At 37.9% G+C, this 27,557-nt stretch overlaps 1 protein-coding gene across 4 annotated transcripts in view; it reads left to right on the top strand.

Annotated features, from left to right (window-relative positions):
- Positions 1 to 27,557, top strand: part of LOC110581824 (spermatid perinuclear RNA binding protein) — a 124,134-nt gene that overhangs the window by 69,452 nt on the left and 27,125 nt on the right. For all 4 annotated transcript variants that reach the window (XM_021691720.2, XM_021691719.2, XM_044920693.1 and 1 more), the window contains exons 4-10: positions 3,013 to 3,178; positions 7,101 to 7,245; positions 14,795 to 14,886; positions 15,428 to 15,523; positions 16,661 to 16,772; positions 17,448 to 17,545; positions 17,759 to 17,870. In XM_021691720.2, the coding sequence (XP_021547395.1) occupies positions 3,013 to 3,178; positions 7,101 to 7,245; positions 14,795 to 14,886; positions 15,428 to 15,523; positions 16,661 to 16,772; positions 17,448 to 17,545; positions 17,759 to 17,870 (821 nt within the window). The remainder of the gene's footprint in view (positions 1 to 3,012; positions 3,179 to 7,100; positions 7,246 to 14,794; positions 14,887 to 15,427; positions 15,524 to 16,660; positions 16,773 to 17,447; positions 17,546 to 17,758; positions 17,871 to 27,557) is intronic.

Here is a 27,557-nt window from a genome sequence, read left to right as displayed (position 1 = left end):
GGCTAGCTTCTATTTATTAAGCAACTTCTATTGCCAGGCACTGTTAGGCAGCTTTTACCTGTGTGCTCTTATTTTACCTTTTAACAAACTGACTCAAAAGTCAAAGAAAGTTCCCACTATTTGTATGTATTATTAGGAATATTAGGGTTCTGTTCTCAGTTTTAAGTAATTCCCTATATTTGGGGTGTTTGCTTTACAGTATCCTATATTCAAATTCATTATTCAAATTCAGGACTGAAGTAGGAGTTCCTTTCTCTGCTCAGTCATGCTGTCATCTGCATAAGACCAAATATATCCTAATTATGACATAGAATTTAATAAGTAATAATGGCTAGTTAATAATAGCTACCATTTATTGAATGCCAGTTACTGTAGCAGACTACTTTTCACATTATCTTACAACAAACCTGCTAGTCTCAGTTATTATCATTCCCTCCTCTGCTCCCTTTTACCTATAGAATTTCTGCTTCAAATTTGTATATGAAAAGAGTGACTCAGAATTATTAACAAACTTTAACTTGCTTGAGGTCAGTGAATGAGTATGTGTGGTGGGTCAGGATTCATATTCATCTGTTGGACTCCAGATCCAATTTTCTTAGCATCTTTGTCTCAAATTCCTGTAACTAAAATGTGAAAGGAAAGAGCAGGGAGAGATTATATGCTGGTTCTGGGGATTAAAAAAATTTTATGAAGGAAGTAGCATTTGCGGTAGGCTCAGAGTATGGGAATGCTTTTGGCAGGCAGTTGAAAGTGGAAGAAAAAAATAAATCTCTGCAAAGTTCTAGGTGTGAGAAAGCTTAGGGACCATTTAGGGATTAATAGCTATTGTTCATTGAGCTATTCATGTATGCCAGTATCTGCACTAAGTTCATTACTTACATGATGTTCTTAGGACCACTTGTAAGAAAGGTATTTCTTTTTTTTTTACAAATGAGAAAGTAAGCTCAAAAGAGTCAGGTAATTTGTAATTTATCCAGTGTCACAATAGTGAGTGGCAGAGCCAGAATTTGAACGATGAAGTCATCTTGTCTTCTCAGTTGCCTCTCAGGATGCTAAGTGCCTAAGTGTTCAGTGGGACACTAGGAAAGTAATAGGCACAGTGCCATCCATGCAGTGCTTTTGGAAGATTATGCTGGTAGTGGTAGTATGCAGTAGATTGGAATGGCAGAAGTTACTCATCAAAGCCAGTGAAGAGATGGTTATTGAAGTAGTCTAGGTGAGACGTAATAAGAGCCTGAACAGAAACTAGTTTGAAGGCATTTGTTTGAGGGTGATCGTGGAGGGAGAATTTATCAACTATTACTAGATTTGGGAGAATGAGAAGATGAGAGGACAGGGATATAGAAGAAGAAAGAATCAAAGGTGATGGACTCTCTTCTTAATATCAAATAATTTTCTATTTGGGTCACTTGCTTTAAAACCCTTTTTCTTTCTGTCTATACTTCTACCTCCTTTTATAGTTTTTCATTGATTTAATGTTTATTGAATCTCTAAGGTATGCCAGCCACTTAACCAGTGTCTGGATTATTTATAACTTCTGTCTTGTTTCTGCTGCCACAGTGTTTCTCTCCCTTATCCTTTCTCTGGTTCCTTCTCCACTCCGCTGATTCTTTGCCCCAGCTAGAATGACCTTTTTTTCTCTCTAACCATATCGAGACTGCTGAAGTCAGACTTTGAGGTTGCCTTGCTTGGCCTCTCTAATTTTGACCTCTCCTTCTCCTGAACTTGGGAAGCAACCATAATAATTTAAAGAACCTGAGCATTGTGATCACACCAATTTGAGTTTGAATCCAGTCTTTGCGTTTTACTCTCTCTGTGAACTTGAACAATTTATTAGCTTTTCTGAGATTGACATCCCTTGTCTTTTACATGCAAGTTTGTTGTGAGGTTTATTTTTTTATTTTTTAAAGATTTTATTTATTTTTGAGAGAGAGCGTGTACACATGGTGGGGAGGGGCAGAGGGAGAAGCCGTTTCCCTGCTAAGCAGGGATTCTGATGCCGGACTCCATCCTAGGACCCCAGGATCATGACCTGAGCCAAAGGCAGATGCTTAACAGACTGAGCCACCCAGGTGCCCTTGTTGTGAGGTTTAAATGAGAGTTTGTGACATTCGGTTTGTTCTCAGATGTTACTTTCTCACCCTTTTAAGCAGGTTACTTTTTGTACTTTACTACAGTATGAGCCTCAGGAGCAGGAGAGATTGGATCTCCTTTAGTATACTTTCCAAACTCAGACACTTGCTTACTTGTTGAATGACTGCTAAGATTAGTTACATTTTCACTTGTGATAAGGGAAATGAACCGATAAGAAATTTTTAGTATTAAAATCAAGGGTAGATATTAACATTATTTTTATGCACCATTCATGACGTGATGTTCTTTGAATGTTTGTTCTTTTAGCCACGACTGGATTTAGAATGCATGTACTGGCAGATTATCTTTGGTCTGTTCCTTCTTTCCTCAGCTCTTTAGTTTTATCACATTGTTCTGCTTTCCCCATAAACTTTTGTGGATTCCTGGAATGATACAGCTAGAAGGGATGAGCTAAGGCTCATGCAGCTGATAGCTGTTTTGCAGTTATGGGTACTGAGCCAGCAGGCACCAGTAAGAATAGAGTTCAGGTCTTTTAGATTTCCACCCTGGTGCTCTTTTTCAGTATACTTTGGTGTTCAGGTTTCTCACAAATTTCTTTAATTACTAATAAAAAGATAAGAGGAGGAAGTTTAAAAATATTTTAAAAAATGTTTAAGGGGATGTAGTACGTATAGACTTTACTAACAAGCACTGTAGCTGTAATAAAGAATTAAAAGATCTGTAGTATGAAATATGCTCCCTATTGATTCCTTGGGGAAGGTAGATACTTTATTAGTCTTAAATCTGAGACTTAATTTTTGATGTCTGGATTTATATACTCCTTATCAGTTCGTATGGATATCCAGGGAGCCAAATGATGATTAAGTTATAGTTTGGGAAATAGGTTGTAAAAGTAATCATTTAGACTTTTATTTTTAGGGATCAAGGTGGTCGGACATTGTGTGGTGTAATGAGGATTGGCCTGGTTGCAAAAGGCTTGCTGATTAAAGATGATATGGACTTGGAGCTGGTTTTAATGTGCAAAGACAAACCCACAGAGACCCTGTTAAATACAGTCAAAGATAATCTTCCTATTCAGATTCAGGTGAGTACAGTTTAATTGCACCTCTAGGAGAATTTGTAAAAAGGTGAAAATAGGTAGCGACCTTGATGAAATTAATAATAAGAAATTGGTAATAGTAAAGGGTAGGTGCAGACAAAGGAAATACTGCTACTCTGGGTCAGTGACTCATCCATCACATTTAAAACAAACTTCTGATGATTAGTACTCAGGATATATTTACTAGATTAAGAAGGCTCTTAAGGTACAGTCTTCAATTTTCAGGTATATCTTGCTGAGAGGCTTCATGTTTTTCAGACTAGGTCTCTCAGTTTTATAAACTTCCTAGAAGGGTTGGTATAATGCAGAAAAGATCAAAAAGAGCATAGACAACTAGAAACTTTCATAGGTGATAATAAAACTGAAAACTCAGTTAATTTAACAGTCACCCTTTCATTCTGTTAATAGAAAGTCACTATTAATTCCTTGTTCCAGACCTTTTTTCCAATTGGATGCTTTTAGAAAATTTTGATGTTGGCATGCTTTTTGGAGAATGCTGTGAGGGCAGAAGGCTCCTCAGGGCTGAAGACAGTGGGTTGGTCTGGGGCAGTGCCTGCCCTAGGACCTGCTCTGCCAGTCTGCTCCGAGGGCCAGCTGCATTACTAATTGGAAAGCTGTGATCATCTTTCAGTTTCACATGTGTTGTCTGTGGTATAATCAGATTGTAGCTTTTTGATGATTTCTTATCAGTTAGTCCTTATATCCATGTCATATAGATACCAGCCCTCAGGGTCCCACAGTCCTTTGAGTTGAATGCTGTCTTTTGTTTAGTTCGTTTCTTTTATTTGTATTTCTTCTACCAAGGTTCTTTCTCCCCCAAGTTATATGAATTCTAAATTTGTTTTTATTAGCTTTGTTACTGGATACTTTTCTTTCACACTTTCAAGTTGATCTTCAAGACCATCTCCCTGACTTTTTTATCTCAAATTTGTGTTTAAGTGTCACATTTCCCTATATTAATTTTTGGAGCATTATAGTTTCATTTTGCCTTAGATCTCAAGATATGGTTTTCTAAGTGACTGAACATATATTTGGCTTTTCCATTTTCAGTTCTCATGAAGAAATGTTTTTGGTCTTTCATAAGGTTACATTTATTTCTTCTAAAAATTATTTTAAGTCCTTTTGTTATCATTTGGGAAGGGAGAGTGGTGAGCAACATGGAGTACAATAATAGAGCTTTTTTTTTTAGAGACTGTGTGGGGGTGGGGAATGGGGGTTGGGGGGCAAAGGGAGAGTGAGGGAGAGCATCTTAAGCACAGGGCTCGATGTGGGGCTCAGTACCATGACCCTGAGATCATGACCTGAGCTGAAATCAAGAGTCGGATGCTTAACCGACTGAGCCACCCAGGCCCACCAATAGAGCTTTTAAAAAACAGTGAGCTCAATAACAGGAGTTTCTGGCTAGCTATACTTTCTTTTATTAGAATGTTGATAAAATTCCTCATTTCTATTTTTTATATCATTTTAAAATGTAATCTGTATTCCTGCTTTTATTGCAGTGAACACTGTTACTCTTAAATCTAGGATAAAGTAATAATTCATGGAGGCTTTTCAACCATCTCACCCCTGTTTCTGCTCCCTGTAGCGAGTCCTGTTTCTTATGAGAGTGGTCCTATTCCTTAGCTCTGTCAGGGTGGAAAAAGAGTTGAGAACCAGGGCTATAAATAACTGAAGTTCTTATTCTGAAAATCTGTCATATTTCTCTAGTATTGATATGAGAGATTGGGCCAAATTTCAGTCTGCATTAATAGAGCTTTCTCTGTGCAGATCACAACTGTGTAAACTCTACATTTTTTGTCTCCTTGGTGAGGGTCTTTATTTCTGGGCACCACAGTTTTAAAATGTTCTTACTGAGCTAGCAAGTAAGTGTTCAAGGGAAGAACCCAGAAGAAAGTGCAATCTGTGTAAACCATTTTAAATTTGAAGAGACTGGGGCTTTTTAGGCAAGAGAAGACCAAAAAAAGACACATATCTTTTGGTCTTTGAAGGGCTTCTTAGAGAAGTTAAAAGAGGCTGAACTCTTAAGGCCAGTGGTAGACATTAAGAGAAAAGTATTTCACTTTATCATAGCCAATAGAGTTATCCAACCCTGAAACCAGCTGCTTTGTGTGATGGTTAGATCCATTACTATAGGTTTTTGGGTAGAGGTATCCAGGTAAAATGGGGACATAATTGTATACCCATCCCAAATTAGCCATTGGGTAATTGGCTCAGAAAGCCAACATACATGCTCACATACATACATACACACATTATTATTATTACTAATAATATTACAGAAAATCATTTTAAGCATGATTTCTACCTTTACTCCCTGCCTCCTTGTTTTCTTGGTGTTTGTATGGAAAACCAATTTCTGATATGATACGATCTTATTTTCTTGTGAATTAAAAATCTTTTTCCTGAGCACTTACCATAGCAGAACTTTCAGTAATTTAAGTACCTTAATTAATTTTGGTTGTACCATACCTTTTCTTTTTTTTTTTTTAAAGATTTTATTTATTTATTTGAGAGAGAGAGAAACAGCATGAGAGGGGAGAGGGTCAGAGGGAGAAGCAGGCTCCCCGCCGAGCCGGGAGCCCATGTGGGACTCGATCCCAGGACTCCGGGATCATGACCTGAGCCGAAGGCAGTCGCTTAACCAACTGAGCCACCCAGGCGTCCTGTACCATACCTTTTCTCTACATACTCTTTTCTAGGTCAATTTTAGAACTTCCTTGAGCAAGGGATAAGGGTGACCAAAACCAGGAATCACTTTTAATTAGCCTAAAACTCATACCGTGGTGATCTGCATGCATAGTTGAAAATTTCGTTTGAATCATTCTCTGCTGGCATCTTTAATGTAAACAGGCTTCTGCTTTTTCTCTGTATTCTAGTTCTGGTTTTTCCAGTGACTGTGTGGCCTTTCCTTTCCTTGGTTTCCTTTATTCAAAATTAGGATAATGAATTTTCTATTTTGCTCTCTTTTTTGATATAAATGTTTAATGGTAAAATGCTATTTTTATGAAAATGGCTTTGAGTTCTTTTAATGCACACTGATATGCAAAGATCTAGTAGTGTTTCCATTCAGCTGTTTATGTCAGGTAATAGATATAAATTTCACCACCAAGAAAGACCCTGTATAACTTATTAAACTATATGTTTAATGTATAATAATATATTAAATATAGCTTAATATGTGACTCTAATTGGTGATTATTTTGTGGAAGGCCCTTAAATTATATGTGTATAATTATATGCTAAAAGAAGCACTGTATGTTTCCCTGTGGATGTCAGGTGACTTGTCCTATAATGATAGGTCTCACTGGAGTGATCTGTGAGACCTACCTATCCTTTGGGAAAGGAAGTTACTTGTTTATACTAACTTTTTTGCTGGTGAGTGACAGTGCAGAGATCCTTTCTCATTCTTTCTTACTTGATTCTCTTTAAAAATCTATATAATCTTATATAAAAATAAATTTATCTTATATTTGTAAGTCCTTAACAAGTAGGAGTTCCTTTTGAGACAGTCCTGTCAAAAAGGGATTTGGTTTAGAGAACATTCTCAGCAATTTATTATTCTACAGTAGTTCTCTGTAAGAATTTTAAGAACAACACTTTACCCATTATCACACAATGATGCTGTTGGTATTTTACTTTCAAATATTAGAAAGAATGGTTTTAAAGATTGTTTAATAATTGCATAGATAGTTGACAATGTGGTTGCATTTTGAGGTGTGGAGAACGAAGATTTGTTGTGGTAAGTTGGGAGGAGAGAGAATTAAACTGAAGAACTAGTTAAAGACTTTACTCTTTCAGCCCAGTATTACTAATAGTTAATAACATTTGAAAACTAAGGGGCAGTCATTCATTTTTTGAGATTTTAGTCTAATTAATTAGGTGTTTTTGAAATCTTGGTGACTTTCAGAAACTCACAGAAGAGAAATACCAAGTGGAACAATGCGTAGATGAGGCTTCTATTATAATTCGGAATACAAAAGAGCCCACGCTAACTTTGAAGGTGATACTTACTTCCCCTCTAATTAGGGACGAATTGGAGAAGAAGGATGGAGGTACACATGTATATATTTTTGTTTTGCATAAGACCTCTCTTGAATGCTATGTTCAGTATGCTTAATGGTTTTAAGAAATAACTGTCTTCATTTGTTTTATGCCACTCGTAGTATTTTAAAAAGCTTTATTTCTACAAGATTGCCGTATTTTGCAAATATGTATACATTTGAAATATGTGTTAATTCAGAAACCTGTTGGTTATCATGTTGGTCTTAACTCTGCTTTAATTTTTATACTATTATGGTGTTCTATTTTGTCTATTATTACATTGTTATTGGTATCAGCCAAGCTATTCTATGTAGTTTGGCTTTTAGGTCTGATTTTAGGATTAAATGTGGTCCAGAACAACATTGTTTTCAAATTTACTCATTGTTTCAAGTTACTCATTTGTACATTGTTCTTGACTTCTAATAACTGTTACAACCTTGTAAGATTTATGCTTTACCTAATTGTGCATGTGTAAATATGTTTTATAATGTAAGAGATATAAACTGGGGGATTGTTTTCTAAAAATTAATCTTTAGTAAATTTTTTTCTAGGAGGTTTGTGATCCTGTTAACATTTCGCATATGATATATGTGGGAATTAATGCTTTAAACTAACCTTCTTCTGAAGTTAAAAAGAATTCTTGTATGGCAGTGTCATCCTCATAAAAGTAGAGTAAGAAATCTGTATTCAGCTTTGAGAAGGAATGATGGAGCTGGACTTCTTTATCTGATGTTTTTATCCTGTCAAGTTAGCTTGTTTCTGCCTCTCATTCCTATCCCTAGAAACACTTGCCATGTGATATTTGTCCTGTGTCAGACCTTTGACCAACTGGCCCTTCTCTGTCATGACAATTTAGAGGCAGTGTTGCTTATCTGGGCCAGTGGGGACTCCCTTAGGATTGCTGTTTTTTCATCACTAGACATTCAACAAGTCCCATTACTTACTCCCCTACCTGAAATACCAGTGCAGTAAGAAATACTGGTCAGTTTCTTAATTTATGTCAAATTGATGATAAAGGTGTAGTAAAAGACACATTAGTGGTGTTAGGATTGAGAAATTTCGAGTTTTGGCAGACATGTCTCATAGAATCTCTGTAAAAGTGATATACTCTGTAAGGGCGCCTGGGTGGCTCAGTTGGTTAGGCGACTGCCTTCGGCTCGGGTCATGATCCTGGAGTCCCTGGATCGAGTCCCGCATCGGGCTCCCTGCTCGGCGGGGAGTCTGCTTCTCCCTCTCCCACTCCCCGTTTGTGTTCCCTCTCTCGCTGTGTCTTTCTCTGTCAAATAAATAAAATCTTTAAAATAAATAAATAAATAAATAAAAGTGATATACTCCTTTAAAAAAAAGTTTTTTTGGAATAACTAAAATCAGCTATACCATGCCCAACAGATATAAAGTAGACACATTATGACTCAAGTTTTAAAATTAAAGTGCATCCAATCTGTAATTGGGTTTATGCCAGTACTTTTTTTTTTTTTTTGCTGTGTATATATAGTATCTCTAATACCTCTGAAGAACCAATCCTAAGCAGCTTAATTTTTTTAACAGCTTTACAGTTCACCATTAACTGTAGAACTATAAAATGATTTCTGAAGTGTCAAGATAATTCTCTTACTTCTGGTAAGCTGTGTTCTACTTGACCGTCTAGTGTAAAGCCAACCACTTCTAAGGATAGTTATAATTATAGGTATTATTAATTATTTGAGTATAGAGAGATGAAAAAAAAGACTGAAATCACCAAAGACCAGATTAATTCTACATCTGCTTGTAGCTGTAGGCATCTCTTCTGTTATTTCTTTGAAAAAATTAACAAGAACATCAGGCTTCTTTTTTCCCTGTGGTTTTGTATACTTACGTGGGATTAGGTAATAGTTTTCTGTGATACCGTTAAGCTTGGTCTGTTGCCTCTGTAACTTCAATTTCTGTTCACAGAAGCTGGAAACAGATTTTTACTGTACTGCACCCTTATTAGAAAACTAGTTACTGTAGAATAGTCTCTGTTCAAGGTGTTTGGGTTACTAGAGGATCCCAAGACCTCTTTTTGAGCTGAGTCTTATCAGCTGATATTAACAGTATTGTGTGGGATCAGATAAGGTGAAAGAATCTGCCTGGAGCTAATGTGTAAAACATATTACTTCCTCTCCTTTTGAATGGCGGAAAGATTTGTTTTGCAAATATAGTCCTTAACCTCTCAGCCCTGTTGAGTCACTGTTATCTCTTACAATTTGTGCATTTTGTCTAACCTGGGCTTTTTCAAAATGCTTCTTGATCTGCACTGCAGTTTTGCGTATTCCTGAGCAGCTTTTAGGATCCAACATGACTGAGCATTTGAGACCTGGGCTTATGATTCTATAGGACTTGTTTCCTCCTACCAGACAACTCCTCCCACCTTGATGCAGTTATTTTCAGCTGCATGGGGTGAAAGTACAGGATTCATTTGGGTTCCAGGAATTTCTAAGACTGGGAGATAGCCCCCTTTTCAAAATCTCCACTCCTTTTCTTTCTCAATCTTTAAAAAAATATGCATTGTAACTCTCTTTGAGGAGACATTTTCCTATAGAATCTCAACAGCTCGCCTCCCCACAAAACAAACCAACTTTTCACAGTACGTATACACTCACATCTTTCTCCTCCCTCTCTTCACTTGCTGCATATTTGGGTAAAATCTAAAAAAGGGAAAAAAGCGTGGTTGCAAGCAGGGAGAACCGGAGGACTGGGGCAGGTGAGAACATCACGCTTAACTCCTTCGGGTTGTCTCTGCAGGAGTAGGTCTAACTATTCATTCAGATCGCTACTTAAATTTTTCAGTGGCCAGAGTATATAGTGAATCTCTTTGGTATTGCTTACTCTTTCACAGGTAAGATTCCTCCCATGCTGTCAGTCTTCTTGCCATATTCTAACCCTTTACTTGAAGGCCCTGTAGAATAACCATTCCCCATCACTGTATACTTCCTGCTAAAGAAGGTGCAGGAGAAGAAGCACTTAGTGCCTGGCAGTTAGGTGTTCGATTCTTAACTCCAATAGGTACTCTTGCTGTTTGATCTTGGACAGGTTTCTTCATTTTAAACTGTGGATAAGAAATGCTTGAGAAAGTTGAGGTCAAATGACAGAGTTTATGTAATGTGACCTCTACGATACCTACACAAAGTATTTGCTCAATAGTGGTAGTTACACTTATTCAGCTTATACTAAAAGGACGCCCAGTGCAGACTCACATATGCAAACTGCCTTCAGTTCACAGTGAGAATAACGTGTACTTGATAGATCTGAGGAGCTGAACCTAAACACAGGTAAACTCTTAAAGATCCACTGAAGTGTAGTATTAGAACCAGTATACTACTGTTTTTGCTGCAGTGCTTAAAATGAGCTGATTTGTTATATAGCTTTTGATTCATCAAGGGGTGGGTGTATTTTTCCCTACCCATGTCCTTTATCCCTGGTGCCGAGAATGGTACCTAATACACTATAGGTGTGCTGTGCCCCCCACCCCCCCCCCGCCAAAAAAAATCTGTTAAATGAATTTTGGAGCCAGCACATTACCTGATTAAATAGGACTGTGTGGTGTGTAAGAAGCATTAACAATGGGCATCTTGATATTCAAGCAATGCATATTGATGATTCAGCTGTGTTAAAGTGTTTTATAACTTACTGTGTTAGAAGCATTTTCTCATATATGATTTAACCTTCACAACAGCCCTGTGAGGTAGATAACTGCCTTGTTTGATAAATGAGGGAAAACTCAGGTTTTACCCAGCTCCTTCAACTCTAAGTCCAGTGTGCTGTCGGCTCCCATTACTCTCTAGGATGAGTGTTGCAGCCTCTTAGCTGATGTAGTTATTCTCAGCCTTACAGGGTCTCATCTTCTTTTGGTGCTTGTGGTTTTAAGAAGTGTATTTGCTGTGAGGGTGGTAAGTTAGCTATTTATTATATTTACAGTGCAGTTCGAAACCAGGTGGATAGGGAACCCACAGCAACTCTTCTGGCTTAGGCTAAGATGAGCCTCTGTCCTCAGTATTGGGGTAGACTTTTAGGGGTTCACAACAGAGAAGCTGCCCAAAAGTCCCTTTTCACGTCTTGGTGCCAGTATGAACTTCTGATGCGTCTTGGCAGTTTACTAGCATGAGGCCTGCTAAACAGAAGGCATTAGTCCAGAGATCACAACTGGGATTGTAACGATGCAGTAGGCTTTATTTTCCTGCCTTCCCCAGCTGCTAGACCCACACTATCCAGTGCAAATCTTTAGCCATTATCTTTCCAGTGGCCGGCTGCCTACTGAAGCATTGAAGAAAAGTCATATCGAGTGATGTTTCTACCATAAATTAGGAAAACAGTGCTCTCTCTGTTCTACCTTAGTGCTACATTTACCTGTCCACATTTTTGTGGCCTGATGTTTTGCATGGACAGTGGCTTGGTGCCTAGTATCTGCTCTTCACAAAGCTTCGAGGAATTGAGAGAAGGGGCTGCCAGGTATCTTCAGGCTAACTAGAAAATTCTGTCAGCATGAATTCAGTAGCTCAACTACATCCAGATTGTCAAGGAGGCCTTTCTGATAACCCTGCTCGGTTATTTTACCTTTGAAGGGCCCAGGTTCCTCACAAATAACTTTGATTTAACACAGTCATGTTCTGGCTTTTCCCCACCCCATCTCCAGGCTAGTGTTTTGTTAACAGAGAGCTAGCTTACGTGTAAAGGGACTGAGAGAAACTGACCAACATTTCCTGCAGTACGGTGTGTTTCTGGTCACTGATCTAACCTCTAACCAAATAAGCAAAGTTAGGCATAGTAGACTTGTCTTCCAGTGCTTCCATTGTTCAGAACGTTTTATGTGCCTTCATGCCCTGATGCCAGGTTACTGAGCAATAAATTTTTAAAAGCTGTTTTTCTTTGCTTTTGGCTTTTTTGTCACTCCCCAAGCCTATCCCCTCTGCTGTTTCTCATCTGTTTTACTGGTCACCATAGGAAAATGAAATGGCTCACAGTTCCATCGTTTCTAATTTAAAGACTCCAGATGTCTTTTTATCAGAAAAGTTTTGCTTCTCCAACAAAATTGAAACACCTATGTTAAAGTTCATACAGAAATGTTAAGCCTGAGGTTTTACTATGAGAAGTAGCATTGTTTTTCCACCAGGTGCCCCATAAAACTGTTATTTTTATATAAAGCAAATAGGCAAGCAGGGCTTATAAGTAGCACTGCAGTGTGGTGTGAATTTATATTGTTTTAAAATAAGACACTTTGAAGAAGATAAAATGAGATGAGTTAGTACATTTCCTCTGCTGTTTCCCACCTCACGAATATTGAAACATTCTGGATCTTTGGACTTTTTTGACTATGAGAGCATGAAGAAACATGGCCATTCTGGTGGTGATGTAAAGGGAGTCCAGTGCAAGCCTTCTTTTCTGTTCACTGCCTGTGCCTTTCATCTCTTTTTAGCAAAATCTACTGCCTCCAAATGTTGACTGTCTGTAACAAGATGATGTCTGTTTTTTTTTTTTTTAATAAGAGTTTGTGATTAAAATCTGACCTTGGGGATGAAAGAATTTATCTAAATATTTTTGCTGTTGTCCCCCTTTAAAAATATCTGTGTTGCAATGAGCATAAGATGTTATTTACAAACTGCGACCACTGGGCAAAAGTACCAGAAAGCTCAAAAAGAGCTTTGGTTTGCCTTGTCTTTTCCTATGCAAACTTCCTCTGACTCACGCCTGTCTTCCGTTGCCCACTTTTCCAACACTCCTATTAAGATGATCGAATAAAACTTAGCTTGCCTTACTTTTAACTTGAAGATTAAAGTCTTAAAAAATAAGTACATTCCATGTTTTTTCTTGAGATTACATTACTTAGCAGTCAGTCAACCTTTGTCATGTCTAACTTTTAAGAGATTCTAATCATTCATTTATAGTAGTTTGTTTTATCTGGTACATGAGCTTTACACAGATGCTTGTATTGACCACAGTTGAGCATTTTGATATAAAAACATTAAAATGAGTTAATTTATGTTTTATGGTATTAGAAAGAGACAGAATTAAGCAAATCTAGGAACTAGATCATCTGTGAAGTAAATACCCATAGGATATGGCTACATATTCATAGTATATCTATGTTTATAAATTACATTAATAGGTTTTTTTTTTGAGGCTTCCCATTTTATGAGTAAAAAGGGGCAATGAAATGAGACCCTGTGTTTTGAATTTGTGGGCAGAGGTTAATGTGAACCAATGCAAATATCTGCTGTAGAGCTCACCTGGTCAGAAAATAAGTGTGTAGCACTTCAGCCTTTAGAGCGTTAACAGCCAATAGAGAGCCACAGTTTGTTCTTTCATAGATTTGTTTTCTGTTGGGCATTATGCCTTTGGTTTTAGTTAATGGCATTCTGTCAATTAGAATATTACAGTGTAGTTGCCTTAATAGAATCTTATAGCTGAGGAATCCAAAAGGTATCAGTGATCTTGTCTCCCATTTAAAAATATTTACAATGTATCACTTGGCCCACACAAACATACTACTTTCTGTGACTGTTAGGATTATACTAGGAAGAAGTGTTGGGTGGACTCTCCTACATCTAAGAGTTCTTACAAGAGAATGGTGAATCTGACTTAAATGGATTAGACAAAGAATTATTCCTCAGGAAGTATTTGTATGTTATGCATTATAAATATTGCACCAAATATTGCTTAAAAACCTACTTCCTAGGAGTTTAGAGGAGATATAAATTTGGCGATCCAAACGTGGATTTAGAATCCTGTGACATCTTCTCAAATATGGATATTTATCATTAATCTCGTGTTTGAATTCTTTTGCTGCTCTGGGCCATCTAATCCAACTTTAAAATGTAAAGGCAAGTCAGATAACTGTAATTAGATAGTATTCTTTGCTGCCCCCCCCCTTTTTTAAGGTAGATAAAACTTGAAATGTTCCAATGTACTTCATTTTTGTAGTTCTAATAATTTTGTTTTAGAAAAGAAATAATGAGAGAATTTAAGGTGCTGCTTGAAGAGTTCTCATCAGTGGAGCAAAGTTTCTATTAAGGGTTATCTTGCTGGATGAGTTTATTTAGGTGTAAAAAAAATTATATTCAGTGTATTCTTAGTAAATCCCAAATTATTTACATAAAAGAGCCCCAGTTTCCCTCAAGAACTGATCAGCAATTCTTCTGTAAAGGAAAATCGTTATTGCTCCTGGTCCCAGATTTGTGCTCTCTGTGCCCTGCCAAAGGCAAAAGTGCTGTGTACCTATTTTGTGCCCCTGTAATGTTATACACATGCTTAATAAGATCCCAGATTGTATGTAGCATCGGTCACGTATTTGTTTACTGAATAAATGCTTTTGTACTCCTCTTGTACCTGTGCACAGAACGGCTCTGATGACTGTTTACTGAAGTAATCATCGTGCACGTAATTTAAGAAGAAAGCAACAAAAACAAAGCCAAATCGTAAAATCTTCTGGGAGTCTTATTAGTTCACTCAGATGCTGCTCTTCTTTTAATTTTTATTGTTTGGTAATTTGACAGGAAACCCTTGGTCAAATTGTATCTGTCTTTCTTTATCCCATTTTCCTATTAGAAAAGGTTGCGTTGAAAGATCCTCCGGACTTATTGGACAGGCAGAAATGCCTGAACGCCTTGGCGTCTCTTCGACATGCCAAATGGTTTCAGGTTGGCTTTTTATTATTTTATTGTTACTGTAACCTTGTGCAGGCTTCATTTGGAACACCTGCCACTTAATGGTTTCTGTGCACGTAATGTATAAAATGGGGGTGCTTTCTATCTTATAGGGTTATTGTAGGAGTATATGAGTTAATTTAGGTAAGGTGCAGAGTATAGCTTCTGCTACAGTTAATGATGTTTAATTATCGTATAATCTTTTTTGTCTTAGTACTCTGAATTTCAAATGATGGCTTATAAAATACAAACAGGGATGAGAAAAGCTGGAAGATAAGATAGATAGATGGTTGCCCAGAGTGGGATTGCCATGAGGCTATGAAAGCTATTTTAGTAATATGCTTCCTTTACTTTAAAATTTGTCTTTCTAAACTACATTTTTACTGCTTTTAATAACTTAATTTTTTGGTTTGCTTGACAACTAATGAATGAGTGGCTAATTAGTATTCACTTTAAAGAACCTATCCATGATCCGTGTGCTTAAAATGAAGACTGGATTTCAACAGGGGTATTGGAATCATTTTGTTTGTTTTAGGCAAGGGCAAACGGATTAAAATCATGTGTAATTGTCCTCCGCATTCTGCGTGATTTGTGCAACAGAGTTCCCACATGGGCACCATTAAAAGGATGGGTAAGTACTTATGGTTAAAAGCAAGTTCTGTAGCCATAGTCAGAGGAAATCCTGTAGAAATTACTTGTTACTGTAAAATGGCTACATTCTGAGTTAGGTGTGCATTATCTATTCTCTAGAAAAAAATTGTACATCTTTTTATATACTTTTTTTACACATATAACCTGTCTCTTCTACCTCATCATATTCATATTACAGAGCCTGAGATATTTTTCTGACAAAAAGGTTCTATACCTGTTAGAAGTGACTGTCTTCTTGCACTTTACTCTGTACTGATGGTTGATTACTATTCACCTACTGCCCGTGAAAGCCTCCTTAAATGGCACATTTCTCTTTCAGGGCTACTTCCATTTAAAATATAAATTACCTGATATGCCTGTATATGGCTCCCATATCCTCTTTTTCTTTATCTTTGAGTGTAGACACTTTGATATAAGTTTGTTTTAGTAAGGAAAGTCAGGCAAATAGTACGCTTGACACAATTTTGGACGTCGTTTATAATGTATATTGCAAAACTTATTTCATTTGGAAATTATTATGCTTGGCCCAGTCAAGACCACAGTGAAGAGCGTTATAAAACAAATAAAGCTGTAAGGGTCATTTTAGATTAATCTAACAATTATTACTTTGATATAGTACATGAGGTTTTAGTTTATTTAGTTTATTAACTATGGAGATTTGGTCTTTCGTTTATTCTAATTGTAGTACTTGGGACAGGCTGTCTGAAGTGAAGTTGTAGGTGGTTTGAGTGCTTCCTAGGTTAAGTAGGAGATAGGTGGGCTGGTTTTGAACATTGATTAGTTAATTAGCTATTACTAACGTAGACAAAAGCTTGTTAAATCCTTGTTAAATCAACTAGGTGACCACAGTTTCTTAAGTGATCCTTTCAGGGTAACCAAAAACAAAGTTTTTGTAACAAAATGTCTTCTGAATATGTTACCTCAAAAATGATTGATTTAAAAACTCTGGCTGGGATAAAAGTTGATAATCAAGCAGGAAAAGTTTAATTGGGCCCTAAATATTAAATTGACTTTCACCTTTTTGGCCTCCATTGTAGTTAGAAATGTCAGCTCACATTTAACTGGAATCCTTTTAACACTTGGTGCATGTACTAATTTGTAATTTAATATCTTCTAGCCACTAGAGCTTATATGTGAAAAGTCTATAGGTACTTGTAATAGACCTTTGGGCGCTGGGGAGGCCTTGAGACGAGTAATGGAGTGTTTGGCATCTGGAATACTACTTCCTGGTAAGGGTTTCAAACTCTGGAGGCAGAAGAATCAGAAACATTTCATTTTAGTTTATTTTTCTGAATATGTGCTAAATTTGTCCTCTGCACAGGAAAATGATGCGTAGGTGTTGTTTTGCTTGGAATGTTAGCAACTAGAATGTTTGAATGTTGGAAAAGTGCTATAAAACTCTCTCTTTCAATAACTGTAATTTATGTTTTATATGTACTAACATAAAAGGTACTAATAAGATATTGTGTCTGCTATGAATTTGCTTTACCTAGAGCTCTGAATTTGAAAATGTAGATGTTTGGTTAAAATGTATGAAGTTCATTCTGTTTGCAGTCTGGTGTTTAATTTGGAAAAATTAAATTTGGTCTTATTTTACATATGTAATCCCTTTAAAGATCTGGGATGGTTCATCACGCTATTTCTAAATTCTCAGAGTAAGACCCAATTTTGTCCTTAGATACGCACGTGACTTCCAGTAAAATAAGGACATTTAAGTGTTAACATATTGAAAATGAGAGAGTCCTTTTTATTCCATTTAATTGAGCAGACTTTTAACCTAGTTCCTCAGTTTTTGTTTTTGTTTTTCTTTTTCTCTCCATTCTTTTCTCTCTTTTGTGTTAGTTCATGGAATTCTAAACTCAGTTCTAAGTCGTGCTTGTGTTTTTCTTTTGCCTTTGCCAAAGGGGGTCCTGGTCTACATGATCCTTGTGAGCGAGACCCAACAGATGCTCTCAGCTATATGACCATCCAGCAAAAAGAAGATATTACCCACAGCGCACAGGTAAAAGATGGGACGTGTCACAATGATCTGTTTAGAGAAAGATCATATCTTCATTTTCTGAATCATTCCATTTAAACACTTTTTTTCTTGTCTGTTATTAAGGACTTTTGCCATCATAAGCATAACATTTAATGAATGTCTTTTTAGTTACTTGTACTAAAGGCTTTATGAATGGCCATTGAAATTTGAATAAATAAATCTTTTGTTCTTTAGCATGCACTCAGACTATCAGCCTTTGGCCAGATTTATAAAGTGCTGGAGATGGACCCCCTTCCATCTAGTAAGCCTTTTCAGAAATATTCCTGGTCAGTTACTGATAAAGAAGGTGAGTGTTTTATTGGGGGTGGACGTGGGCAGTGGTGGAAATGGTCATGGACTGCATCTCTTGTTAGAGTGGAGCGAACTTTATTGTTAATCCAAGTTGTGTATTGCTTTTCTTCTGACTTTCTTCTCTTCTCTCTCATCGGTAACATCAGCTTACTACCGTTTATTCTTAGTAGTGACAAACTCACTTAGCTACATTGGCCAGATTCCAATCTATCCAGTTTACTGAACAGATTTAGAGACCACACTTTGAGAACTGGTGGTCGAAGGGGAAAAGATGAGCCGTAAGCTGAGAATAGATGTTATCATAGTCACTGACCAGTTAGATCTTTGTCATGCTTGGAAGTGTTATGTAACTAAGAAAGAGATCTAGAGGAGGAGAAAAGCATACTGGAAAATTCAGAACTATTGGATTTGACCTAGTCTGTCTGAACTCACAGTTTCAACAGACAGAGCACAGGCTTTGGGGTCAGTATGACCTCGGTTGGTTCCAGTCAAAGCTCCACTACTTACTAGCTTTAGGCCTTGAGCAATGGGTTCATCTCTCTCTGTGGGGATATAACCCCCACTTTATTGGCTGATGTCAGATTAAAATGCCTAACTCAGTGTCTGGATTACAGCAGATACTCCGATGTGAATCACTTACTCACCTCATTGTGCACAGTACATGTTTTCCCCCCTTCCCTTATCTCCTGTTATGCTAGAAAGTGGGATGTTTAACATAAGTTATTCTTCACCTGGGACTCAGCCCATCTCCCACAATGGATATTATTCTAATAATTTTTATATGATAAAAATAGTGCGATGGCTCAATCTATTTATTTAGACGACAGAATTCCAGTGGGTTAACAGACTTTTCAGGGAGTCCACAAAACCAAAACTATTTCATAATAATACTAAGGCTTTTTTTTTTTTTTTGTCTTTTCCATTCTTTGTCTCATGAGTGTACAGTTTTCCAGAGGCTGCATGTGACATGTGATAGCATTATCACTCTGGCTAATGGAATGTTTTTTTGTGTAATCCTGTATTAAAATTGTTTTAATTTCTAATATGATAAATATTGATATTACCCAAAAAATAAAGCTCTTTGAGTGTTCAGTAATTTTTTAAGAGGATAAAGTGGTCCTGAGATTAAAAATTTGAGGGGTGCCTGGGTGGCACAGTTGGTTGAGCGTCTGCCTTCAGCTCAGGTCATGATTCCAGGACCCTGGGATCGAGCCTCGTGTCGGGCTCCCTGCTCAGTGGGGAGCCTGCTTCTCCTTCTCCCTCTGCCATTCTCCCTGCTCATACTCTCTCTCTCTCTCAAGTAAGTAAAATCTTTAAAAAATAAAAAATAAAATAGGGGCACCTGGATGGCTCAGTTGTTGGGCGTCTGCCTTTGGCTCGGGTCATGATCCCAGGGTCCTGGGGTCGAGCCCCGCATCAGGCTCCCTGCTCAGTGGGAAGCCTGCTTCTCCCTCTCCCACTCCCCCTGCTTGTGTTCCCTCTCTCGCTGTCTCTCTCTCTCTGTCAAATAAATAAATAAAATCTTTAAAATAAAATAAAAATTTGAGAATCACTGCCTAACTTCTCAGGGATAAGGAATTCTCCAGATCCTACTATATAGCTTAAAAACTGATGCTCAATAAGTATTTGTGGAATGAAAGCCACCTTATTCCAGAGGGTGCTCACACAGCAGCAAAGATTTTGGGGGCGGGGGGCAAAGATTTTTTGAAAAGGATTCACATAGCCATGTGACATTAAGCACTGTCTGTGGATTGAATAAAATTTTCAAATATTTATAGAGATTCTTGTGATTAGTATAGAAAAAATTTGTTTGAATCATTGAATTCATAGCAGCTCTTTTGGTTTTTTTATATTTTCTTTCACTAGAAGAAAAAGTATATCTACTGTAGTGTGGCTTAGGTTTTTTTTTGTTGTTGTTGTTGTTTAACTTTAAGTTAGGGAACTGTTGATCTGTCAATTTATAGCTTAAAAAAGAACCAGACTGTCAGTGTTTCCATTCAAGCACTATCAGTTACTGGCTGCATGAGCTGGGCAAGTCACTTACCCATCTGTGCCTTAGCTATAGGAGGAGGGGACCATGGCCATTGCCTCCAGACCCTTTGGCATTCTTCCTCATATCTTCATGTTTTTAGCACCTAGCTTCCTGACATTGGCATTTAAACTTTATTCTTGTAATTCTTGGTGATTTCATTATGCACTCAGATGATTTTTTTCCCCAAACTTTTGACTTCTTAATTCCTTTGTTTCTTCTTCCACAAATATTTTGTCTTCTATCCTACCTCAGTTACCCATACTGTGAACGTACCCTAGACCTGCCTTGAGTAACTCTACCCTCTCCATAATCTTATTTTTAAGAATCCCACTTCTAACTGCCTCTTGTCATCATTCTCTATTACCCTTACTCCAGTTCTTGAGCCTCACCACTGATTCTGTTACCTTTTCATAGTCTCTCACCTTCTCCATGTTCTCTCTTCTGTCCCTTCTCTGATTGTATTCCATGGTCCATCATCATCATCATTCCCTAGCACATGCCTTCACTTCCTCGATCCTCTGTTTCTGGCACAATTCTAACTCTGGGAAAATCCAATTCTGCACCTAGACCAGGCTGTTGAACATCGTTGGAGGAAAAATACAATCATCTTGACTTTTCCCTTTAGGTCTCAGGTGTAAATAACCTTAAGTAGACCCTTCGTGTTGTCTAACAATCCTTCTGTAAGTTCTAGAGTTCTCCAGTTTTTGTAGATAACTGTTTTACACCTTTTCTCATTTCATACTTCCTCTTCCAACACTTCACTCTCATCTGATGATCTTGTTTGCTCAAAGGATTCATGTATTTGGATAAACTCCCTTGACTGTGATAGACTATCCAGGCTCTTAAGACCAATCTTTCTACTTGTCTACAAGTGGACATTATTCCAGCAGTTCTCTCTTTTCTCACCAGCATCAACTCCTCCCTTCCTACTGGATCATTCTCATCACCATAAAAACTTGCTGTAATGCCTCCCATTTGAACGATGAAACCAGGGGCGCCTGGGTGGCTCAGTTGGTTAAGCATCTGCTTTCAGCTCAGGTTATGATCTCAGGGTCCTGGGATTGAGCCCTACATTGGGCTCTCTGCTCAGCAGCAGTCTGCTTCTCCCTCTCCCTCCCCTGGCTTGTGCTCTCTCCCCCTACCTCAAATAAATAAATAAAATCTTAAAAAAAAAAAATTGAAAGATGAAACCAAACTCTCCCCCCCGTCCCCAATTCTGCAGTTCCCTCCAACAGAGTCCCATTCTCTCCTCCCCTTTATAAGCAGTACTTTTGGAAGGAGTGGCCTATTCTTTCTCCTTTTCTTCACTTTTAAAAGAACTTACTCTAATCAGCCTTTCTTCCTCACCACTCTACCAAAGTCTTTGTTGTGACTTTCATGTTACTGCCCTCAGCAGTTAGTTTTCAGTCCTCATCTTAGCCGACTAGCCACATTTGATGCAGATGAACACTTTTTTTTCTCCCAAATTTTGTTATAGTATGTATACAGAAAAGTATAAAACATATCATTTAGAAAATAATGATTAAAAAATTACATGCAGTCACCATCCTTAAGAAACATTGTTAGCTTCTCAGAAAGTATCTGTTTATCTCTCCATATCACCTCCCTGCCCCATGAACTACTAACCATTCCTGACTTTCTGATAATCATTTCCTTGATTTTCTTTATAGCTTTTCCACCTGAGTATGCTTTCCTAAACAATGTGATATTGCCTAGAATTTTATAGAAAGGGAATCAAACTAAGTTTAATCTTCTGTGATTGGCTTCTTTCTCTCCAGCATTGTTTGGGATACATTCATGTTGCTGCATATAGCTAATGTTTGTTCATTTTAGTAGCTACATAGTATCCATTATGAATGTACTACAGCTTATCCATCTACTTTTGCAGGACACTTGGAGTCTTTTCATTTTTTGGCATCCACCTGCAATATTGTTATGAGCATTTTTATATGTGGCTCCTGGGGTGTATATCCAGGATTTAGTGTAGGCTAGCATATGATCTAGTAAATAGTTATATATATCAGTTTATACTTTGACCAGCAGTGTGTAAAAAGTTCTTGGTGCCCTGTATCCTCAGCAGCATTTGTCATTGTCACACACTTTTTCTGACATGAAATACTACTTTTCGTTTGACTTCTAGGTCATTACTTTCTCTTGTTTCTTCTAGCCACACAGCCCTCTCCTCAGCTTTGTTGGCTTTTCCCCATCTTCCTGATTTCTGAATATTTGAGTGTCCCAGGGTGCAATCCTCAGACTATTTATCTTTATTTACACCTACTCTTTAGGTGACCTCATTTAGTCCCTTGTCATGAAATATACATATCTCTACTACCAGTCCTAGCCACCAGCCTCTGACTGCAGACCCAGATATCCAGAGGCCTCTTCAGTGCCTCTACATGGATGTCTAAGAGACATCTCAAACCTCAAATATCTAAATCCAAATTCCTGTCCTTAACCCTGCCTCTGGTCTGCTCTTTCCATAGTTATCCCTGTCCCAGTCATTGGAAACTCTGTCTATGTGCTCAGGTCAGACACCTTCACCCTTTGAATCCTCTCTTTCACTTTGATCCAGACCAACGGCACACCCTGTCTATTTTACTTTCCAGAATATGTCCAGAATTCAGCTATTTCTTTAGCTCCTTCACTGCTGTCATCCTGGCCTACACTGTCATCGCCTCTCACCCGGATTATTGCAATTGTCTTTCCTGTCTGGTCTTCCTACTTTTGCCATTGCCCCTGTTGTCTGTTCTCAGCAAGCTGCAGTTCTATTTTTTTTTCTTTCTTCTTACCTGGAAATAATTACAGATTCACAGGAAGTTGCAGAGATAGTACAGAGAGGTCCCATGTTCCCTTCACCCAGTTTCTCCCAGGTTACATCTTACATAACTATAGTACACTATCAAAACCAAGAAATTGATATTGATACATTTTATGCCATTTTTATCGCATGTGTAGATTTGTATAACCAGCGTCATAATCAAGTTGCAGAACTATTTCACTACCACCAAGATCTGTCTCATTTTGCCCCTTTGTAGCCACACCCACTCCTCTCCCTTCAGCTATCCCCAAGCCCTGGAGACCATGCATTTTTCTCAATCTCTTTGATTTTATTATTTCAAGGATTTTATATAAATGGAGTTATACCACATGTGATCTTTTGAGAGTGTCTCCCTCCCCCAGCATAATTCCCTTGTGGTCCGTCCAGGTTGTTGTGTGTGTCTGTAGTTCCTTCCTTTTTACTCTTGAGTAGTATTCTATGGCATGGATTAGCCAGAGTTCGTTTAACCATGGACCTGTTGTAGGACATCAATTGTTTGCTTCCAGTTTCAGGCTATTACAAATAAAACTGCTACAAATGATCCTTGTGTAGGTTTTTGTGAACAGTTCACAAAAACACAAATTTTTGTTAGATTGGCCAGCAGTTTTCCTTTATTGTAATGTTTTGTCAAGTTTTGGCTCTAAGGTTATGCTGGCCTTACAAAGTGAGCTGGGAAGTGTCCCTTCTTTTTCTTTTCCTTGGAAGAATTTGTATAAAATTGATGTTATTTCTTCCTTAAATGTTTGGAAGAATTTATCAGCAAAGCCTTTTGGGCATGTGGTTTTCTTTGTGGGAAGGTTTTAAATTATGGATCTAATTTCCTTAATAGGGAAAGGGCTGTTATCTTCTTACCAGAGTTTTGGTAAATTGTGTTTTTCTAGGAATTTGTTCATTTTACCCAAATTTAAAAATAGTTTATAAGATTTTATTTTTGGGGGGGGCGCCTGGGTGGCTCAGATGGTTAAGCGTCTGCCTTTGGCTCAGGTGATGATTCCAGGGTCCTGGGATCGAGCCCCACATCCGGCTCCTAGCTCAGCAGGGAGCCTGCTTCTCCCTCTCCCTCTGCCTCTGCCCCTGCTTATGCTCTCTTTCTGTATCTCTGTGTCTCAAATGAATAAATAAAATCTTAAAAAAAAAATCTTATTTTTTTATTGTCTGCAGTATCTTTAGTGATGTGCTCTTGTGTACATTTTATACCTCCTTTTTTCCCTGATCACTCTCATTAGAGGTTTATCAGTTTTATGAGTCTTTTCAAAAAAATCAGCTTTGGGGGCTCCTGGGTGGCTCAGTCGGTTGAGCATCTGACTCTTGGTTTGGGCTCAGGTCATGATCTCCACGTTGTGAGATCAAGCCCCATTCGGGCTCTGTGCTCAGCAGGGTGTCTGCTTGAGATTCTCTCCCTCTCCCTCTGCCCCTCCCTCCGCTTGCACCTGTATACTCTCTCTAAAATAAATAAATCGGTCTTTAAAAAAAATCAACTTTGGCTTTGTTGATCATCTTCTGGTATATGCTTATATTCTATTTCATTGACCTGTGCTCTTTGTTTTTCCTCACTACCTTCTTTGGGTTTTATTTGCTGGGGTTTTTTTTTTGTTTTTTTTTAACTTTTTGAGATAGCTGGATACATTATTAATAGATTCCTTTGGTCTCTTATTATATATACTACTAAGGCTATAAATTTTCCATTTTAAGCCCAGATTTATGTGCATTACACTTTTTTTAAAGATTTATTTATTTTAGAGCGTGTGTGAGTGTAGGGGGAGGGGCAAAGGGAGAGGGAGAGAGAGAATCTCAAGCAGACTCCCCACTGAGCCTAGAGCAGATGCAGGGCTTGATCTCAAGATCCTGAGATCTTGACCTGAGCTGAAATCAAGAGTTGGATGCTTAACCGATTGAACTACCCAGGCACCCTGTGTTACGCTCTCTCTCTCTCTCTTTTTTTTAAGATTATTTACTTCAGAGAGAGGGAGAGGGAGAAGCAGACTCCCCACTGAGCATGGAGCCCAATGTGGGGCTCAACGTGGGGCTCCATCCCAGGACCCTGAGATCATGACCTGAGCCGAAGGCAGACGCCCAACCGACTGAGCCATCCAGGCATAGGCATCCCTACACTCTTTTGACATGAGTATTTTCATTCTTGCTTAGTTAAAGCTATTTTTTGTTTTCCCTTGTTATCAGCTCTTTGCATATGAGCCATTTAGATGTCATCGCTTTATTTCCAGACAAATGAGGATTTTCTAGTTATCTCTTTATTTTATATGAGTTCTTGCTTATTCTGTGATCTGAGAACATACTTTTTATGATTTCTGTCCTTTGATATTTCTTGAGACTTATTTTATGGCCCCGTACGTGGTTTTTGTAAATGATTCATACTCTGAAAAAAAAGAGAAACTTTTTAAAGTTTCAGATTTTCTGCCAGAAATTCTTCTTGTTGTCTTTTTTTTTTTTTTTTAACATTCTGATCATTCTTTTTAATAAAGTGCGTTTTTGAAAGGTCAATCATTTGGGTCCTTTTGGGTCTGTTTCTGTTGTCTGATCCGTCCCTTGATTTTTGATCACATTATCTTGTCTTCTCATGTACTTAGTTATTATGAGTGCTGGACACTTTAAATGAACAGTTGTAGAGAGTTAAAAACCTAGGGTAATGATATCTTGGAGGATTTACATTTGTTTCTGGGCAATGGTTAGTGGAATTGGTGATCCTGGATCATTTGAATGCAATCAAGGATTAAGATGGGCTCGAGTTCATGTGAGATCCAGACTATTTCTACTTTATTTACTTCTAGTGTATGACATTGCAGAGGCTCAGCCCCCAGTGTGGGGGATTCAACAGGCCTTCTTTGCTTGGTGAACTTCAGTTTTTTTTTTTTTTTTTTTGAACTTCAGTTTTGACCCCTGAGTCCTGAGTGCCTGCTAAAAGTTACTCTGTCCAGTTCTTAGTGGCTTCTCTTGGATTTGGAAGATGCATCTAGGGGAAATATGGCCTCTAGTGCAGGGTTTCCATTATCTCCCGTATCTTGACTCCACAGTTCTTTAGTGTCCAGGAATAGATATTTTTTCTACCTTTTCTCCAGCTTTTCTAGTTGCTTTTCTGAGGAAGGCTTTTTGAATTTACTTACTTCTCATACTGAATAGTGGAACTTAAGTATTTTGTGAAAGTTCCTCTGGTGAATTGGTGGCAGCTAGGGTTGACAGTTACTGCCCCTCCTCATCTTCTGTAATCATCCCCTTCTTGTTTAGGCTACTCCAACCACTCAGGCCTTTGTGGTGTTTCTTAGCATATTCCTATCTTAAGACCTTTGTATTTGCTGTTTTCTCTCCCTGGGGTTCTTCCCCAAATCTCTGAATGGCTCACTCTGTTATTTTCATCAGGTCTTCATCAGAGGGTCACCTTATCTGTGATATCTCTCTGACCCTGCTGATGAGCACCACATATAAAATAGCAACACCTCCACCCCCTCAAGCCTCTTATTTTTCTCCCATTTTGCTGACCATCTTATGATATATAATTAGTTTCCACCACTATGCATAAACTCTTTGAGACATTGTTTTGTTCTGTTACATGTCCAGCCCCTAAAATTGTCCTGCTCAATTAGGGGCATCTGGGTGGCTCAGTCAGTTGGGTGTCTGACTCTTGATTTCGGCTCAGGTCATGATCTCAGGGTCATGAGATCAAGCCCCTCATTGGCTCAGCACTGGGAGTGGAGCCTGCTTAAGATTCTCTCTCTCTCTCTCTCTCTCCCACTCCTCCTCCCTCCCTGCTCTCTCTCTCTTTTTTTAAAAGATTTTATTTATTTATTTGACAGAGAGAGAGATAGCGAGAGCAGGAACACAAGCAGGGGGAGTGGGAGAGGGAGAAGCAGGCTTCCCGCGGAGCAGGGAGCCCGATGCGGGGCTCGATCCCAGGACCCTGGGATCATGACCTGAGCTGAAGGCAGACGCTTAACGACTGAGCCACCCAGGTGCCCCTCGCTCTCTCTCTTTAAAAAAAAAAAAAAGGAAAGAAAAAACTCAATATTTATTGTTGAATGAATATAAGAATGAAATTATGATAAAAGTAATCAAAAACTAATGATGTAAATGAATGGTGACTAACATAACATAATAAAATTTAAAAAATTATGATAGAAGTATAGGCTTCATAGGTGCTTGTGAGGATTGAATAAGTTAATACATTTAAGTGAAGACATTTACAGTTAAGGTATTAAGCACAGTGCCAAGCATATGGTAAACTCATATTATTCAAAACTGTTGCCTCTCAAATGATCACTTCTCATTTCTAGATATTATAGAGATTGAAAACTACTTGCTTTTTGTAAAGCAAGCCTTTTTTTTTTTTTTTTTTTTTTTGCTCACATTACTATTATGATTAACACCAGATTTTACAACCCTGTGGCTGGGATGGTAGAATGAAGCTTAATCCATGGAACTCTCTTTATGTAGCTGCAGGATTAGAAAATAGATCTGTGTGTTTAAGCCAGCTTATGATTTCCAGGCAATCAGGAAGCAGCTTTTAATGTAACTTAATGAGTGGGAGAGTGATTGAATAGACATCATTCCTTTTTAACTTTTATCTTGTAAGAACTCCATTCTGGGAGACTGGCACACTCAGTTTTATGTAATGCAAATGAAATATGATACTAAGCAGATAAAAGCAAATACTGTTTTTGTTGAAGAGAGCATCAAGATTGATTGACCTGAGTGGTAAGTATTGACTCAAGCAAATGCTGAAGGCAGTGTTTACCACAAGGGACAGTAAATCTTGATGATCAGAGAATATATAGTTAATCTCAGTATTATTACAGAGTTTCACTAGAAGTATCTAGAAATCT

Source organism: Neomonachus schauinslandi, chromosome 13 (assembly GCF_002201575.2).
Source record: "Neomonachus schauinslandi chromosome 13, ASM220157v2, whole genome shotgun sequence".
NCBI lineage: Eukaryota > Metazoa > Chordata > Mammalia > Carnivora > Phocidae > Neomonachus > Neomonachus schauinslandi.
Note: the sequence above shows the minus strand (reverse complement) of the source record. Positions and strands in the feature narration are given on the sequence as shown.